Below are 20484 nucleotides of genomic sequence, written 5' to 3'. Positions count from 1 at the left end.
GTTGGGACCCTCAAAGGAACTTCAGGAAGAAGTTCCAGAAGTTTAAAGGAGTTTGGAGCAACTTTGGAAAAATGCTCCATAAGTGGACCGATTCAACCTGGCCAGCCAAGCCAGTGACCCTCAACAGCGAGCCGGCCAGCCGCCTAGGTTCATCCCGCTGAAAAGCTCCGGAGCTCTGACTTCCAGAGTTTGACCGAGAGCTCGTCGAAACCCAAGCCGCGAACCCTCACCAAATCCGGCCTGGTGAAGAGCATTGAGGGACCCCGTAAGACAAAGCTCTGTAAATTGTTTTAAGTTCAAATGTCGAGAAGGTGACCAGGACCAACTGCGAAAGTCAAGCTGCCTACCTCTAACCGTGAGCCTGGAACTCTGGTTTGTCCCACTGGAATGCTTCGGAGGTCAGACTTCCACAAGTTTGACTGGGAGCTCATTGCAAGGCGAGCCAGCGAACCCTCACCGAATCCCGATTAGCTGAGAGCGTCTAGGGAACCCAGGAAAAAAAGCTCCTGAAACGTTTCTAAGCCTGAAGGTAAAAACTTTGGCTGAGGCCTACCGCGAGGGGTAGCCGCGCAGGACTCCATCGTGGTCAGCCTGAAACTTTGACTTTGTCCTGGTCTAGCACGACCAGATGTCCCAATAGGCGCTATAGATGACTATGTGCTATATAGTGCCAAATCTTTAAAAATGTATATCTCTGGTTCCCTACATTGGATTATTTTTCATTTTGGTGTCATTTTAAAGAAATAAATATTTCCTATTTTTCTAAATATGTGTTGTATCTTAATTATTTACACAATTTGTGTTTTTAAATGCTTTACATACCTGTCTTTGAAGCTGAGCCTGCCTGCTCGCAGCCAAGCTACCAAGAGTTGAGCAAGTTAATAATTTTCTAAGACCTATTCTGAGCCCTAGATTGTTGTAGTTTTATATTTACTACTACTAATAATAACCCACTTTCCAAAGGTTTTCCATAGTCAGAATTTTATCACTTTGATTTTTAAAGATGAATGACTGGAAAAAGTTGAGAAAGAGAATCCTGGCTTCATGAAACAGCGAATGAAGTGACACGCGGTTGAATATATGTGAACTCACCACCAGTCTGGCTGCAACATGGAAAGTATGGGTCTAGAGGATTCAAATCTTAGACAGGCAGTGCACAGTCTTGTGACCAGTACTATTGTCACCTGGATGCTCAGTAAGTCTTTCATCCACCCAAGAACTTTAAGGGCCTGACTACAAGTCTGGTTGTACGAGGACTGCCAGACTCGTGGTGCCAAATTATGACCCTAGTGGTCGTGAACAGTTTTGATACAGCTATGGAGAAATGATCTATCTTATGTATCTATTTAGATATATTTGTTTTGCAAATCTAAATGTTTGTTATTTGTCATCCTGAACACTTGAAAGGTATTTGTTTATAAGTTGGCGTAACTACTCGCCTAATGTATTTAATCTGTTTGTGATTCGAATTGAGATGCTTAATGATCATGACATTATATGCTAATAAAAATAATACTAAAAAAAAAAAAAGATGAGGACTTGATGGTTCATATCTTTGGTCACACAGCACAGGCAAGCTTCAAGGTCAGGCAAGTTTTAATGGCCCATTCTACTATGACCATTTTTCTTAACTAGGGCAGGTGGACTATGTATATTGTTGTTTCTGTTTTTTAACTTAATATGTCTTACCTAAATCATTTTATTGAACGCTTGCATTTCAGTTTACAGTTACCACCTTATTGTAAGCATGTGCAAATGTGAAGTCAAATCACCTTCCTCCAGGAATCGATCCATTAGAGAAACCATCTGAGTCTTTTTTTAAAAGGCATTAGGAGTACTCAATGAATTTGTACATGCAGTTTATATGCTTTATCTATCTCTGACTTGTATAAAACGAGAATAAATTGCAGAGTGGCCCCCGTATGTACGACTTCATTCCATCCTAGACAATATGAGGTGAAGCTGAACCAGAGTTCAATGTTATAAACTCTCTCATCAGGCCGGACAAACGAGTTCTATGAATGGAATTAGAGAGAATTGAACAGGGGAACGTAAACCGATGCCCTACCTTGCCAGTGTTAGGTAACATCAATGTCAACAGGACCGGTTAATGGTCTGAAGTTATCTTAGGACAAACCTCAATATTGGCAGGTTTAATTAGTCTTTACCAGATGAAAACCATATCATTTCTAGAACACTGCTTTTGAGGCAAGGAGTAAAAAGTATAGCCAGTCTTTGCAGGATATAGAGTCAACTAAACTATGCACCCAAGCTATTTTGCGGAATAGATGCTCTAGTCTTGACCATGCGAGGATGGGCAGTTCGACTGGTAGTATCGGCCACATAGTTCATTCTACAATTAAAGTTTCCAACAAGTAATAGAACCCCGACCACTCTAATAGTTCTAAATTCTGCCAATCAAATAGCCCAGGGCCATTAATGTTTGGGCTGTACACAGTGCAAATGGCAAACTTCTTGTAAGAAATCATTATTTGTCCAATCACCCACCTGCTAGAGTATCAGAATGCCCACGCAGTCTTGGATTAAAGCCTTGAGGAGGTATCCATTTATCTAGAGTTAGTTAAATATTGCTGTATATTAGATTGAGGGTTCAGAGATAAGGAGGCAGTTAAGTGTCATAGGAATAAGATACTCAACTATGAATATGGGAGAACATCCGCAGAGTGCTAGCTCATCAAATAACGGAAAGAAAACAAAGAAATTCAATACAATGTTTGAAGGACAGCACTCAAGCTATAGCAAAGCAGTTTAGGGATTTTTATAAGGATATCTATGGCCAACCACAGGTTGAGATCTGAGATCGATGAATACTTACAGGGGGAAAGTCTACCCCATTTTGATCTTCATTAGATTTTAGCATTAGAGGGAGATGTTACTATCCTGGAAGTTGAGGTGGCAATTACATCATTGCCGACAGGGAAAGCAGCGGGAGAAGGGGAAACAGCCATTACATCGCAAGTGTTACTACACATGTGATTACAACACGGTCATTACAACGACCACGTTGTTACATCGCAGTACATTACAATGCAAGTCATTATATTGACTTGCTGTAGGGGGTGCGCTAACCTAAGAAATAGTATAATTTACTATTCCAACGCCTTCCCTACTGTTGTGCAGACTGGAGTTGGAATAGCAAATTATACTATTCCTAAGTCCAGCGCGCTCCCTACAGCAAGTCGATGTGATGACTTGCGTTGTAATGTACTGCGATGTAACAAAGCGGTCGTTGTAACAACCGCATTGTAATCGCATGCGTTGTGAACGCATGCGATGTAAGGTGCTATATTCCGGGAGAAGACACAATCCATTTATAATTTTATAACACATTAGTGAGATTCTACTCTCAGAATTTATGAAGTTGGTAGTGAATACTGATGATGGTGGAGAGATCCCCGCTTCCTGGAGTTGTACTAATATAGTGGTCTTTTTAAAGAAAGAGAAACCTCCAGAGGAGAGAGGGTCATATCTGCCTATCTCTCTGATCAACTCTGACGCAAACATTTTTGACAAAGTGCTGGTCTCACGACTGGCTCCCCTGGTCCAGTATCCTATCTCATCTCAAAAACATGGTTTTGTACAAGGCAGAGATACCACTAGCCGCACAAATTCAGCAGTGGCCATTTTTGACATTGCAGAGCTAGTGGGTTACAGGATCAGTATGATACTATTAGACATTGAGAAGGCCTTTGACTGGGTTTCATGACAATAGGTGCTTTCAGCATCGGTAGCAGATTCTTACCTCAAGTTCAGTGCTTTACTAGAAACCTGATGGCCATGCTGGTTCTCCATGGGCACAGTACTCCATTATTTAATGGCTGTAGGGGTATTTGCCAGGCTGTCTGCTGCCTACCCTGCTATTTGCCCTTTATATTGAGCCCTACTTAAGGCTCCTTAACATTAGTCAACTGATTCTGTCGGTTATATTCTATGGTGCTGAGATGAAAATAAGTGCCTATCACAACGATGTTGCTATTTATACCTATGGCCCTATGCTAGCTATTGACCAAGTGTCAAATGAGATTGTGGGGTCCGGGCCTGTCTCTGTATATAAACTCCACCTAACAAAAACCCATGTTTTGTTAAATTTTCAAGCGTAAAGCCTAATTTCTGAGACTGTCTCAGCTACTACCTATTTAGGAATTAGGTTGTGTACCACAGTCAACAGTATTTGTCAACTGAACTATGAGCCCTTATTAAAGTCAGTTATAGCTAATATGCGGTCATTGAACCATCTTCCGATTAGCATAATAGGGCATTGCAACATCATCAAAATGAATATCCTTTCAAAGTTCCTCTATCTGTTTTGCACAATACTGCTTTGGATTAGGGACTCATTCTTCAACCGCCTAGAGGGTGCTATCCATAGCTTCATCTTGGGCTATAAGAGAGCTAGGGCTGTGTGTTTCCTAAAACTTCTTTATAATGGAGGTGGTATCCAACTAGCCGATTTTAAGCTTTTCTTTTTGGCTGCTTTCAGGGTTCATATCAGGAACTTGTTAATTGATCAGGACTGTATTGGCATATCAAATGGCATTGGGACCTGATGTTAGGTTCTTTCTCTGTAGGCACTTGGATCGTAATTACTTAGTTATTAATTAATAACGGGTCTGGTTCAAGATCATCATAGACATTTCTCGAATGTGGGGGAAATATGTGCCAGATACTCTTTATCTTCTATACATCCATAATCTTTCTTCACGTACTTACAGATTTGTGAATTCTTTTTGCATTTTCATTTGCATATTGATACAAATACTGAAGTATGGGAAGACTCAGATATATTGCCCTATCTCCATACTCCAACTAGCAATTTATCGTCCCAGGCATTATATAACACCTTATGTGCTCACAATGCTGATGACCGGCCACTAAGTGGAGTGCTAGGCTCAAGTCAGATAGCCTCCCAGAAGAGACCACCAGTCTTCTTGATATTTTTAACCTCTCAGTTCTTTCAGTCAGTCTTAAATTCCAACAATTCAAAATGATTTGCATGTTATATTACACTCCTGGAAGAAACTGTAAATGGGCTACTAGTTGTGTTTGCGATAAGACTTGCTGCCCAAAGTGCGGTCTTCATGCAGCAGACATCGTTCAAATGTTTGCTGGTTGGTCTTTGTTGAAGGAGTTTTGGTCTGGTGTGTTCCAACTTCTCTCTCTTCATCTGGGGCACAATTTTTGACCTATTTGTTGAAGAGATTATGCTGGCTTACAAATCTGATTGCAGCTCTAGATCAGGCCCGATGATATATTTTGAAATGATTACTGCCCAACTATGCTTTTTCTAAATCTTGGCTCAATCCCTCATCCCCCAAGGTAATCGAGTGGTGGGCACTTTTCGGACAGATCTTTGAACTTGGATCAGCTATCTCTGCAGCCGAGAGTATTAAGGGTGCTGAATGCCCTAAACACATTTTAGATATTATTTTTGATTGCTTAGACTTGTTGGTAAATATTTTATTTTATGTATGGTTTCTAATGTCTGTCTTGCTGCTTTTTCTCTTTCTGTTCTGTTGGTACCCTTGTGCAATCATATAACGATGCTGTGTGATCATATTCAATTATTCAATTCAATATGTGTATGTATATATATATATATATATATATACTAATTAAATCAGTGACTTCTATAAAGGCTAGTGGTCTGGTCTATTCTCCTATCTTGTTCTTACCTTCAGCATTCTTTTTGGGGCTTTTTCCCTTTGCTCTGCACTTCCAGTTCACTCTGCCATGAACATTTTACCAGTTGTTGGTCCATCATCTACATCCAGAACACTTGTTGAAAAATCTGATGGATGCCCCAGAGGGAAGCATCAGAGATATAACAAAATGAAAATCATTGCTAAAATATCACCCTTAAATACTGATTCTGATAATGAATATGAATTGTCTGGAACTTGATTTATTGCTCAATTTTCTGAGATCTATTGCATTTGCCATGATCTCGACAATCGCCTGACTAACAGAGATGGAGGGAGCTCTAATTAATATCACCTTACTTTTATTTAAACGTTTAATGAAGGGCACTGTGAGTCAAACAAATTTTACAATGGATAAGTATCTTTTCTTTCTACAGGGGGCCCTTTCTATTTTCTGATTCCCGATAATAACTTTACATTGATCTCTTACAGAGCTGTAGGTAATGAGTTTAGAATACAACTTCTTGTAGCTTCTTCCTACTCAGGCCAAGGACTACAGCTTAACACAAATAATACTCAGACTAGAGAGTTCCAAAGATAATCACTGCAGACAATGCCTTAAGTTATTTATTTAATGGAGGTCCCTTGTTTCAAAAGAGATCAATTGGAGGATACCTAGACATCGAGTAATAAAAGATTTAAGCTGTGGTTATGCACATTGCACTTTACGTTTGCTATAATGGACCTCTGAATGACAAGGTGGCTTAACTGGATTGGCACGGACAGAAACACACCGACTGTACAAGGTAAATGAGATGGGCATGTACCTAAGCAACCTATGTTGGGGAAAGTTATTCAGGCTGTTGAAAAAAAAACATAGCGAGGGCTCTCTTTGCAATTAAGTTCCCTTATGTTTCTTATCATCTGCCTCACTAGCATTTGCGACAATCTAATCTTCCCTTTTGGTCTAGAACTGGTCTTTTAAATTAGATGATTTGTTATGTCTTGTATTCTTACAAAGATTCAGTCACCACAGAGATATTACTGCAAATAAAACATCCATTAGTCTTATGAATAGATTTGATACTGAGACTACCCTTAAAAATAATGGTTGACAACAGGCCGCACTCATTAAGGGAATTCACTGCTTGTTTCTGGAATTCCAGTGCAAATGATTCTGTAGAGCATATCTGCGGGCATAATTGACTTCCACACCTTTATTATGGAGCTCTGTAGTGTCCGCTAATTTTCTATATATGATACATTTGGGATCTCTATTCTTGAAGATTGACATCTACACTGTTATCAAGTGGTTTGGTTTCACTTTTAACGGTTTCCAAATATCACCCTGCTGGAGATTTTAACAAAAGTTCCTTTATGTCTTGATGGTTACCAGAGATATGTATTCTTGCAACCCATTTGGTATTGGGCAAAGCCATTGAGGGTCTTATTGAATTTACAATTTTCATATCTAATGCCTAAGGTGCTGAACAAATGTAGTGCTCAATTTACTTAACCAATGCTCTTTTCTAGTCCTAAACAAATATTGGAGTTTTTCAAAACAGACAAATCGCCTGTGTTGTCTGAGATTGATACATTCAAGGATTTTTTGTGTAGAAGAGGCCAAATGAGAAGTATGTTAATGAGTTACTTTAGAGTTTTCAGAGTTAGAGTCTTTAAAAGATCTACAATTACACACTAGGTATGATTGAAATTGTCACCGGTGAGCTAAAATTGGTAACCAAGATACCTCTGTAATGGATTTTTGGTTAACTATAATTTATTTTAAGAATCCTTGAATAGTGCTTTTCAAGTGATTACCCAGCTCAGCCAATCTTCTTAGCACGGGGAAAAATGTATTTGAGTAGCTTCTGGTTTGGGTAAATACTTTTGAAGCTTTCTTTACCTTTGCAGTTTTGTTACATGGTGATTATGACACCAATGCACTCCCTGTTATGTTCAGAGCAAGGGTTGGTGATCTAAAAACAGCTCTTATGTGAGTAATATTTCTAAACGTTTAAGGAGATTATGTGATGGGGCAATGATACTGAGATGGTTTATTCTCAAGTGGTATGGGTTCTTAAAATCCACAGAATTTTTTTTAGTTGATCCCCTTGAAAGTTCCCAAATTCGTGCGCCTTATCCAAATAGCACGTTTTTTGCTTTCAATAACAGACACCAGTTAAGCTTCACGCCAATGTCAAATATCACTAGTTTCTGTGATGCGCTTTGATGTCTTTGAAGGTACTTTGATGTGTTCAAAAAGCTCAGCAAAACCCCCAGATACCCAAGCGAGGTGGCAGTGCCAAAGAAAAAAGATATATAAAGCCATGTATTTTAAGGGTGTCTGAGTTGTGGGCCAAATCAGAGGCAGAAATAGACGTTCTTTATTTCAGTATTGGCCTTAGAGAGTTTTGGAACCCTGCTTTTGCAATCCCCTCTCCCCCCTGGGCAAGAGTGATTGAGTTATAAAAATTGGATACCTCTGCTGTTAGTTGGGTTAAGCACTGCAAACGCCTTGTTTGTAACAGTGATCCCGTGTAATGGAAATTAATACACTCCTCTGGATATACCAAAAAGCATGCCATGTGCATAGACTCATGTTTTTCCATTAGCTATGGTTTGGTCGCTTCAGTCATATCCACAAAGAATAAGAAACGTGTGGTTAGAATACCATGAGACTTATTTAAATATGATCCACCACTTTGGGTCCCATTACCAATAACAGTTTGCAATGCCTGCTCCCTAATCTTGGCATCATTCTATAGCACTTCATATTTTCAAAAAAGCTCATTATTGTCCATCTCACTTATAGATTTGATTCCTTCATCCAGCTTTTAGCTTCATTACAAAGCTGGGTTGAGGAAAAGGCAATATCAGGTGATGCGTAGCTCGGATTTAATAAACGGGTTAGGCATGAGTAAACAATGTCTGAATCTTTATACATTTACTTAAAAACATTCACAGGTGCAACAAGGAGCAATATATCTTGATTTTGTGCAATTAGGATAAGATTTGACCTTGCAATTCGACCACAATTGTGCAAAATCATAGCTGAGATGGATTTGGACCAATCTCTTATTGATTTCTGTCCAAAACTACTTGAATAATTTATTCAAGGAATGGTACCAGTTTTCGCTAAAGGCAGGGACCCATCCCATCTCATGTTATCCTACATATAATACATGTGATTCTGTAATCCCTTTACAAACACCAGTCTCTAATTTCTTTATAAGCAGAGACTTGTGACACACCCAGTCTCTGATTACAAAGAAAAGATGTAATTCATTGACTATTATACATTTTTACAATCTGTTCTGACTTCACAATGCCTGCTGCCAGAGACAGCAGCTGAGGTTAAAGGCAGGTCAGGTCATGGAGCAGCTGTTTAAAGCAATGAAAATGAAACGTTGATTTTCTTTCTTCTGCTCTGTTTCTCAGTTTACAATTACAAGCAAAGAGAACATGTTTATTTTTTGCACTCCTTATATCATTAGAGAAAAGCTAGACTCTTTCTGCATATTCCTACACATTCTGAGCTAGTGCGGCTTCTTTTTTTTAAAACTGACTTCTATTGCAGTGTTTTTTATATCTATTTACAACAAATAACTAACTGTTTTTTGATGGTTTAAATTTTGCTCTAGAGATTTGATTTTTTTATTCTTCATATTCACAAACATACCCGCTCTTTCGTATAAACGAGCTGTGTGCCAAGGTGTTAAGTGGTTTGTAGGAGAGTTGATGGGGTAACCAGTCCAGTCCAGTCCAAAAAGCTTTATTCGACACTTTGTCATAAAAGCATTTTACATATGTATACATGATTATTCCGGAATACAGCTAAAATCTAGTAAAATATGTGATAAAGAGATAAATATCCTACAATAGTTATTACCACTGGAGCAGGTTACAATTAAAAAGAGCTAAGAAATTGCCTTAAAAAACAGATAAAAAAGAATTGCAATAAAAAGTTGTACAGTATCATCATTTGTTTTGTTCACTTTCAGTTAATTTTGACAATAGAGTAAATCTGCTACCTGGACAATAAAATGTTCATTATATCAATCAATCTACGGCTATCTAGTTTAAACAGTCAAATTTGCTCATGTTATTGTTAGTTTTAGCCTTATTACCCACGCCCACCCCAGAAATTTGGCAGCTTCTATAGAGATATACGATAAGGTGCCAGTACGTATTATCCTTTCTGCCTCCGCACTCTTCCTCGTACCCAACATTTTACATATAGGTTTCAACCAAATCTGGCGTGGGGCAGCATAAGCTGGGCACACAAATAGCATATGGACAATCGTTTCACTATATGATAAACAGACTGGGCACTTGTCGTCACCTGAGCTCGACCACCTAGATGTAAAAGATTTAAGAGGCAGCGATCCCACTCGCAGCTGGAAATACAGTTTTCTATCCAATGGTTTGGTTATGGTGTCCCAGTAGGGTTCAAAGACAGGGCTGTCTTTAGAATTCAAAAACAAACCTGTCAATGAAGATGATTCACTATATCTTTGGGTGTTATGCACCACTACCGCCCAGTACCTTTCTTTTAATGCTTTTTGTGAGGGAAAACATGCTGAGAGTGGATCCAACCAGAGGGAATTCATCCCCATACTTGTAAGGACATCCCTAACTCCCCGCAACCAACTTATCTTGTGGAAAGTATCAGAATTAGTAACATCTATGAAACCCAATGCATACAACTTCAATTTCGGCGTAGTCCACAATTTACGCCAGTATAAAACAGGGCGTAGTTTTGCAATATCTGATGTGGACTTTCTGCCAAGCTCGTAGAGCAGAGGGCACTGTGGTGTACTTTGGGGGAGATTGGTGATACTACGCAGGAATCTATTTTCAGAGACTCTAAGTTTGGGCATATTCTCGAACCCCCAGAGTTCGGCGCCATAAAGGGCCGCACTGACCACTTTCATGTCGTAAACCTGGAGCACAGGTCGCATAGGTTTAGTGAGTGAATTTTTGTGCTCCGCATTTAGCGCACCTGCCAGTTGCCGATGTTTAAGTGTGGCAAGATCAATTTGCTGATTCCACTTCATATCACTCTGAATAGTTACCCCCAAATAAGTGAAAATTCTAACTTGGTCCAGTGGTTGATTATTCATTAAATTTTTTCCTTTAAAAACATTATATGAATTAAAAGTTATGAACTTCGTCTTAGATACATTGATTTCTAGACCACGAGCTGTACAAAATTCTTCAAAGATAAGCAAAGCTTGCTGGAGTCCGCTCGGGGTTTTTGAAATTATCAAGGTATCATCGGCGAACATTAAAATGGGTATTTTGGTCCCTGCAAGTGTTGGGGCATCAGTATTCGCGGATGATATGTGATCCACAATGCTGTTGATAAACAACGAAAATAGGGTGGGTGCCATAGCGCACCCTTGGCGCACCCCTCGCTCTACTGGGGATGTACAAGTATCCATGCCCTGGGACCCCCATCGCATTCTAGCTGAGTTATCCTTACCATTGATAAGAGTTCACTTGGCAACCCTAGGTCTTTCAAGGTTACCCACAATTTGGTGCGTGGTACTAAGTCAAAGGCCGATTTCAAATCCACAAATGTGGCATAAAGACTGCCTTTGCTCAGAAACACTACTTTCCAGTATATAAGGATAAAGCAAAACACCTGATCAATGGTGCTAGTGAATGCTCGGAATCCAGCTTGCGGAGGGGACAGTATATTATTGTCGTATATCCAATCCTGTATCTTACTTAGCACTAACCTACCTATGATCTTCTGTAATGAGTAGATCAAACTTATGGGTCGATAATTCCCAGGTAATGATTTATCCCTTTTTTTTATATACGGGGACTATTATCGCACCCTTCCAGGAATCCGGGATGGGTGCTCCCTGTGCTAAGGCATTTGCCAACATTTTAATATATCTCCCACACCGTTCCTTATCATGTGTAAACACATCTGCGGGAATACCGTCTTGACCTGGTGCTCTTCCACCCGCCACTAATCTAAGGGCCAATTCGACAGCCTTACTATTAAAAACCTCTTTAGTATAAAACACATGGTTAATTTCTACCCCATATTCCTCAGATGGGCATCGGGCATACTGTGGCTTAAAATGGTTAACCAAGTCATCCTGGGTGACATGGTTATGTGGTTCCTCAGGTTGGCCGCCATGATCCCATTTTAATAAACTCCAAAATAGTTTACTATTATTTTGAACGCTAGCCTCTCTAAGGTCTTGCCAGTGATTTTCTTCCCAGGAACGCTTGGCTTGTACATCGTGGTCTTGTAATTCGCCCTGACAATCCGTACCTGTGCAGACTCCCCTATTTTGATCGCCCTCCCAAGGCTAGCACGCGCCTGTCTACACTCGCTATTATACCAGCGGCAAGATCTTTGGGGTATCAGTTTCTTCGGCTTATGTCTCTTAATAAAATAAGTTCTCATGTGGGCAAAAAATCGTTCATGCAACTGGGTGACACATTCTAGGTTCTTCCCAGCAGATATAATATTTTCTAATTCTATCAGGGCACTGGCAGTATCATTAGAAATACTAGTCAGTACATAACCCTGTTTTGCTAGATTTGCCCATTTCAGTCGCCTCATATCGTAAGTAGGAACCACATCTAATGTGCATAATTCTACCTCAATGAGTTTGGGTAACCATGTATTATATGGGATAAAGGACCCCGTGGCGTACATGATAGGTATATTGCAAATCACCTTGGAGTTCCATAACCATATAAAGGAACTCGCCCTTCGACCTCCTTCTTCTACATGGTTATTGATCTCTTCGGTGACTTGCAATATCCTTATAATGTACAGCAAGGGGTACTTTACCCCTTCTATTATTATTATAAATACTATTATTAGTAGTGATATTAGCAATGGCAGTAGAGTTCGTATTAGTAGCAATAGTAACATCTCTACTATCGTAGCATAAGGTAGGGTACCTTGTTAGTGAGAGCCTCCTGACTTAAAAAAATATGCCAACGTGCAAGCACTTTGAAATGCTATAGAGACAGCATTTTACAGACAAAGCCCTTATTTTTGGGTGAAAGCAGGTAAAAGTACTGAAAAATACTAAATTCAATAAGAAATCACTTTAACAATAATTCAGATACATTTAGATTTTCCTAAGTAAATTTCAAAGCAAATAGACTGAGAATTGATAGGCGGCATATTTATCTGGAATATGTGGTCACCCCGAGCCCTCCAGAGTTATCTCTATCCCTGTGCATACCTTGGTTGCTGTCCCACCACCCTACAAATCAAAGATGAAAAAGTAGAACGATTGTTCCACTCCTTCTCCACCTAAATAACCAGATAATATCTCACCTGTCACATTGATGATTACAGGGTCACTGAGGTGAGAGTAGACTTCTGGGCGATCCAACCTGGAGCGGTAGCTACAGATGTACTGTCCCACGTCCTTGTCGCTGGCCCCAGTGATGTAAAATGTGGCCTCTTGTCCGTCAGCATCTTTTTCTTGTGGAATTCCATTGTCTTTGAAGAGCATGAACCGCATGTTCCGACGCTGGCAGCTGCATACGATGACCACATCTGTACCTCTCGGGATCATACGTTGAGGTCGCACCAGGATAGATGGCTCAATGTAGCGTTCTATAGAGGGAAAGGTTAGTTGGTATCAGTGAAGGAGAACCACACCAAATATTCACCAGCTCAACTTGCATGACAGTTCACTAGGAGCCATATTATTGAAACTTTGCACTGGTGCATAAAGAGCAGAGGAAATCAATTAGCACCACTTCTGCAGGCTGCATACAATGGCATGGAGCAAATAGTGTTAACACCAGAGCAAACATGCAACAAACGAATTTCAAATTATTTGTTCTGTGCCTATGTAATAATGGGGAAATTGAATGTTCTCTATTTCTCAGTTTTGACAGACGCAACTATCTGTGAGGAAAAATCACTTTGTTCCATTTTTTAACTATATATGTAACGAAAGCAGTGCAAACTCATGTTTAGCAAGCATTCAACAAGCATTGGTAAATAGCCAGTAGATTTATGCAATTTTAGACGATTATTTTTTCTATTGTAATGTTTGTTTGTTGTAGTATGTGCAGATGCACAAATATGGGACACATACAGGATCAGGTGGATGCTGCAACTCAGGAAAATCCAATCTGTCTTAGACAGTAGCCTATCTGCAAGACACAAACACCAACACACAGGGGTCCTAGATTAAATGTATCAATGTGTTGGCTCAGTGGTTGTTGCACACATTTTTCTAGCAATTTGGCTAATATGGTAATATTGGTCACCGGACAAAAGTGATTTGGGTCAGAAGGGGTTATATCCTCACTACATATACTTGCAAGTTATCGTAAACAAGTTGATATGTCATAATATTCTTGTTGACGTTTGACCCTTTCAGTTCCTCTAACCTGGTCTTCCTTATGACAGAGTGATATTCAGTAAGTATAACTACCTTTTTAAGAGGAACAGTTTGGACACTAGTAAGGGTAATCTTTACTGACCTTATCTAATATGTTTACGTAAATAGAGGTTTCCAAAACCACAAACTTCAGCTGTAACCTGTTTGCCAAATAAAAGCTTTTCCCATCAGTGTTAATAAGTTGACAGAAAAAGCACACTACGTTAGGTGCAATAATGAACACCAAATGTTGATTTAAAATGTTCAGTGTTTTGAGATAAGTAGATTAAACTCTTACAACACACCCAATTATTGAAAAGAGTCTAGTAAATGATTTTGGATAGTTAACAGAAAAATATATATATAATTTTGAAGAATTGATGAAGAACAGACTTTATTATGAAGAATGAAAGGCGATGCAGTGTAAATAATTTGAGAATGTTAAATATGGATGTAAATAGGAGCTTCTAAATCTTTGAAAATAGAAAACGTCTGCAAAAGGGGCACAGAGTGCAAATTACGAGACGTAATGCAATTACAGAGCATTCTATTTGCAGTATGAACTCACATGGAGATCTAGAAATGCATTATCGTCGCAGAAGAGTAGCAAATTCACTTTAAGGCAGATCTTGGGGCGGCCAGTACAGAAGAATGCTGTCATGCAAGATGTACTTGAGAAACATAGTCATAGATAATGGACACCTAATTTGCGTATTGATTGTTGTAAAAATAGGTTTGCAGAAGTAATTCAAGAGTAAATAGCTCAAATTGAGCAAGACTAAAATACATAAGAAATAAGTATTTGCATTACTAAAGTCAAAAGTAAATGGAGAGTATTAAACATTTTATTGCAAAAATTATGAAAGGAAAGGGAAAAAGACTACTCTTGGCTTCAGATATTTTAGGCACTTAATGATTTGTCAGCAAGATTTGCAAACATACAACATTGTTGGAAAGACTTTTCTATGAAGAACTGATGTCATGCTATTCTGTTTGTTTTAAGTTCACACCAATGTTATAATATATTTGTCAGAAATTGAATCAGCAATGATAACCCAAATTCTACCATGCACTGGTAGTGGCACCTGAGATGATATATGGTATACTGGGCTGAATGGGTGTTTATAAGTTTACAAATATATATATATTCACTTAAAAAACCATAGGTTTCACACATGTTATAGTTAGGTAGATATTTCACTCGTAAAAAACCAATGAAATTCCCCCGTTATAGTTAGTTCAGATAACTATAACTCGCGCGCCCGCAATCCACTGCTCATGACGTCACATATTACATCACTCATGACATGGTCAGTGGCATCACTCATGACATCACTGATGACATCATCCTTGTGATAGAGTGGCGGTCGCGCGAGTTATAGTTATCTGAACTAACTATAATGGGGGAATTTCATTGGTTTTTTACGAGTGAAATATCTACCTAACTATAACATGTGTGAAAAATATGGTTTTTTAAGTGAATTTGCAAGGTTTTTTAAATGCTAATTCCTAACTATAACGTGTGTGAAACCTATGGTTTTTTCAGTGAATTTGTACGGTTTTTTTAAATGCTAATTTATTTCTGTATTATTATTTTTTCTATATATTTATTTTACAATAAACTATTAAAAATTATTATTATTTTTTTTTGGTCTTCACCGTGCGCGCACGGTGCGCGCACCCCCGCGATTTAAAAAAAATATATATTTTTTTTCTGCCTTCGGGGTCCTTCAGGGACCCCCTAACAAACGCTAGGGGGTCAGGAACTCTCTACCCTGCCCCCTTTTCACGTTCGCCACCTTCCTTTTTCACTCTCGCACTGAAAACAAACAAAATGGCGGCCGACACTTCCTGATTTCGACCGATTCGAACGTTGACTAACATGTAACCACCAATCAGAATTACGCTCGCGCACGTTAGGGTGCTCGCACGGTGCGCGCACCCTGCGCGCGTATAGATATTGATATGCATTTAAATGCTATTTTCTCCAGAAATACTGAACAGATTTACACCAGACCTGCAAAAGGCACTTCCTTGACCTTATGGCTACCTCTCTGCCAAATTTCAAGTAATTCTGTTCAGCCGTTCGGGCTGTAGCTGTGTCTAAAGGTCCTACGGGAAAATGCATGGGGAAAACGCGTTTTGGGGCCCCCCTTTTTTCTCGTCCCCTACTTGACGAATCACCCCGAGGCTTTCAGGGTAGGGGCTGAACGGAGCGCCCCATTAGTTTTGAAAATTTCGCGAGGATTCGTCAACCGGCGTAAAAGTTATTCAAAATAGAATTTTCAGATTTCCTATGGAAACACGATCCTAACTATAACTATCTACTGGCGACCGCCAGTAGATAATATATTAATGTTACATATATATGTATATATATATATATTACCTACTGGCGGGCGCCAGTACGTAGTTATAGTTAGGACCTTGTTTTTATTCAAATAGCGTTTTTTCTTTTGCCAATATCTGTGGCGCCGTTTCACGAATCTTCCGGAAATTTTAAAAACTACTGGGGCGCTACGGTCAGCTCGTGTCTTGAAAGATTTGGGGCGGTTCATGAAGCAGGGGCAGAGAAAAAAGGGGGTCCCAAAATGTGTTTTCCCCAAGTTAATTTCCATAAGAAACTTTGGACAAAGCTACAGCCCGAACTGCTGAACGAATTACACTAAATATGACAAATAGGTAGCCCTTGGTTCAGAAAGAGCCCTTTTTTTCAAATGGTGTAAATCCGTTCAGTAGTTCCAGAGAAATTAGAAAAAGAAAAATATCGATATCTGAGAACAGGGGAGGAGTCACGACTCCTCCTCGTGAGAAATGCGCATGCGCGGGCGTCCGCGCATGCGCATTTGTGTGAAGAAGTTACCGGCAAGCAAGAAGAGGAAGCCCCGGGACGTCGCACTGCAGTTAAGGTGATTTTATTTACTTTTTATATTCTTTAAGGTATTTTAAAATGAGGGTGGGTGGGAGGCGGGTGGCGTGTAGTGGGGCTACGCGGAGCGCGCGAGTGTGCATAGATTTTGCCACACTACACGCTGCTCCACGTAGCCACACTATGCCCACTACGCCCAGGGTTAGTTGACCTGAGGAGGGGGGGGCCACGCAGCGCCTGTCCACATAAATAAATAAAAAAAAGTCTGCCCATGCCCCGGAGGATTGGGTCCCTAGAGCCGAAATTGGCCTCGGGAGGGGGGCCACGCAGCCCCCTTCGCGGTTTAAGAATTTTATTTTTAATAAATAGGGGTCAGACCCTGGGGGATGGGGTCCCCAGGGCCCACAAAATGTAAAAGAAGAGGGGCCACACAGCCCCCTTGTATAAAAAAAAAAGGCATCTCGCTAGAGGCCAGGCCCCCTTTCTCCACCACTCTGCAAAAGCGCCCCCTGGCGCGTTATTAGATGGGGAACTAATTCCCCTTGAATACTGAGGGTCCCTGGTGGTCAACCTAAAATATGCACCACAGAGCTCAGTTGCAGAGAGGTGGTCCAAGGCCATGCCCCTTTTTTACACAACTCTGCAAACGCGCTTCTTGACGCACTGTTGGTAGAGTGATGAGGTCCTCTTATGTCCTGAGGACCTCAGGACACAAGTGGACTTCATCCCATGAGCAGCAGTTAGCCAAGAGGCGCGTTTGCTGAGTGGTGTAAAAAGGGGGCGTGGCCTCAGACCACCTCTCTGCAATCCAGCTCTGAGGTGCATATTGGAGGTACCTAGTGGGCTAGTTGCCCCCCAGAGACCCTCAGTATCCAAGGGGAATTAATTCCCCAACTAACAACGTGCCAGGGGGCGCATTTGCAGGGTGGTGGAGAAAGGGGGTGTGGCCTTTGTCTACCTCTCAGCAATCCCACTGCGTGGGGCTTACTGGAGGTAAGAGGCAGGCTAGGTGGCCCCTAAAGGATCCCCAGCAGCGAAGGGGATTTCAATCTCCATCCAAGAGCACACCAGGGAGCGCATTTGTAGAGTGGTGGGAAAAGGGGGTGTGGCCTGGTACAAGTACTTACCAATGCTACTGTGTGGGACTTACTGGAGGTAATAGGAGGGGAATTTGGCCCCCAAGGATGTCCTTGGGGGCCAACTACCCCTTTTGTTACCTCCAGTAAGACCCACACAGTGGGATTTCTAAGATGTCTTCGGAGGCCATGCCCCACTTTCACCACCACTCTGCAAACATGCCTCCTGGCAGACTACGGGATGAGGGATGAAGTCCAATTTAGTCCTGAGGGTGTTTGGGGGCCAAGAAGCCCTTCTGGTACCTTCAGTAAGTCCTACGCAACAGAATTCCTGAGTGCTGGTCGGACACCCAGCACCCTTTCTTCACCACTCAGCAAACGTGACTACTACTTAAAGAAGCATCTTTCTGCATCTCTGACTTAGAGGTAGTTTTAATCCCCCTGCCCTATTATGTTCTAGGGCCTTACAGAGGAGGTCATGCTAATCACAGGGGTACCCAAATGCATCATGTTCCCTAGTGTATGTAGGTGATTTCACTATATTCTAAGTGTCTTTTAGCAAAGCACTGGCTCTAGGCCTGGTTAGTCAGAGTCAGTTGCCACCAGTACCCATCAGCAAAAAGTTGGGAGCACAGGAGGACTTTCTGCTCCTCTGCTGGTTCTTTCTGCACATCTCTAGCTTCTTCCTGCACTTTCCCTCGTCTTTCTGGACTTCTGTTGCCTCTTTCTGCATTTGTCTTGCTTCTTTCTGTGCTTTTGTTCCTCTTTCTTCACATGTCCTACCTCTGTAGGCAAAGTTAGAAATTAGCATTTAAAAAACCTTTGAGCTAACTATAACTCACGCTTCTCGAAATGTACTGCTGATGACGTCACATATTACATCTTTCATGACATAGTCAGTGACATCACTGATGACATCACTGATGACATCTCAAATGACATCACTGATGACATCACTGATGACATCATCCACATGATAATCTGATGCACCTCCTCACACCCTAATATAACCTTTGATACACCCATTCTAAAATACAGAGTACCATTTTCAAAACCATAGACACACCAACACCAGTTATAACATACTCACTCACTGATTCCTAGGTCTACACACACATCCACTCATTCACCCACACAGTCACTTATACAAGCAGTGACTCATCAATAAAGCAATATCATATGCACTCATACACCTATACAGACACTCACACACCACCACTCACCCATACAGTTACTTACACACCTAGTCAGTCATGTAAAGAATCAATCACACTCCCATTTACTCACCTATACAGTTATACACACACCACCTCATCTATTCATACAAATACTAGCACATACTTACACTCTTATACAATCACTGACACAAGCACACACTCATCCATACAGTCACTCTCACTATCACTCACTCTCACATATAGTCATTTACATACTCCAACACTCACATATACTGCCTTTCACATACGTAGTTACTCACACATATACCACTGAGACATCCATTCACTCACCAACACAGCCATACGCACACTCAATCACCCATACAGCCCTTCACAGACACACTCTTGAACCCATACACCCAGTGAATCACCCACTCAAAAATCTATGCACAAAGTCACACCCCCCACCCACCCACACATACACCCAGGCACCCATGCAGATACTCAGGCAACCAATCAATAACCCATATAGACACTCCTGTAGCTACTCACCAACCCATGCAGCAGCTTACACAACAACAGATACACTGATACAGACATTCACAGTTTAGTGACTAACCCATGCATTCAGTAAGACACATTTAATCGCTCACTTATACAGTCACACACCTACTAAATCCTCCATCCAGACACGTATACACCCACTCACTCTTCAATACACCTTGGCATATATATATATAAAACTTATTTAAACTTAAGAGAAACACACATTCACTGAATGATGTAATCAGTGATGTCATTTGAGATCATCAGTGATGTCACTGACCATGTCATGAATGATGTAATATGTGACGTCATCAGCAGTGCATTGCGGGACGCGAGTTATAGCTAGCTGAACTAACTATAACAGCCGAATTTCACTGGTTTTGTACGAGTGAAATGTCCAACTAACTATAACATCCCTGAAACCTCTGTTTTTTCAGTGAATATATATAGATAAACCCTCCCTTGAGTGCAAGGACTCTTTTTAAAAATAAAGGAGACTTGTGGTGTATTTAGTTGGCGCGTAGCGGTAGCGTCATACCTTGCACCACCTGTGTCCAGGCACAGAACGGCAGACCGCTACGAAGGTGGAGCATTGTTGTAATATCCGTTCTGCCCCCTTACCTGGCACTTGACAAGTTGGTGAAACGAGGCAAAAGGTGCCGGCCAGCGCTGCGAGAGGAACACAAACTTGCAAGCCTGAAAAGCTGATACTTTGGGAAAACAGCCCGTTACAGCCTGCTAGTACTTCAGAATCACAGAGCAGGGCATTGCCATATGGCAGTGGAGAGG

At 40.8% G+C, this 20484-nt stretch overlaps 1 protein-coding gene across 1 annotated transcript in view; it reads right to left on the bottom strand.

The window, feature by feature from the left end:
• LOC146809528 (immunoglobulin superfamily member 1-like) overlaps window positions 1-20484 on the bottom strand; it is a 788293-nt gene that overhangs the window by 661608 nt on the left and 106201 nt on the right. The window contains exon 4 of the mRNA XM_085614874.1: window positions 12985-13269. Coding sequence (XP_085471000.1) covers window positions 12985-13269 — 285 coding nt within the window. The remainder of the gene's footprint in view (window positions 1-12984; window positions 13270-20484) is intronic.

Source organism: Triturus cristatus, chromosome 7 (assembly GCF_964204655.1).
Source record: "Triturus cristatus chromosome 7, aTriCri1.1, whole genome shotgun sequence".
NCBI classification, from domain to species: Eukaryota; Metazoa; Chordata; class Amphibia; order Caudata; family Salamandridae; genus Triturus; species Triturus cristatus.
This window is presented reverse-complemented; position numbering and strand designations above follow the sequence as displayed.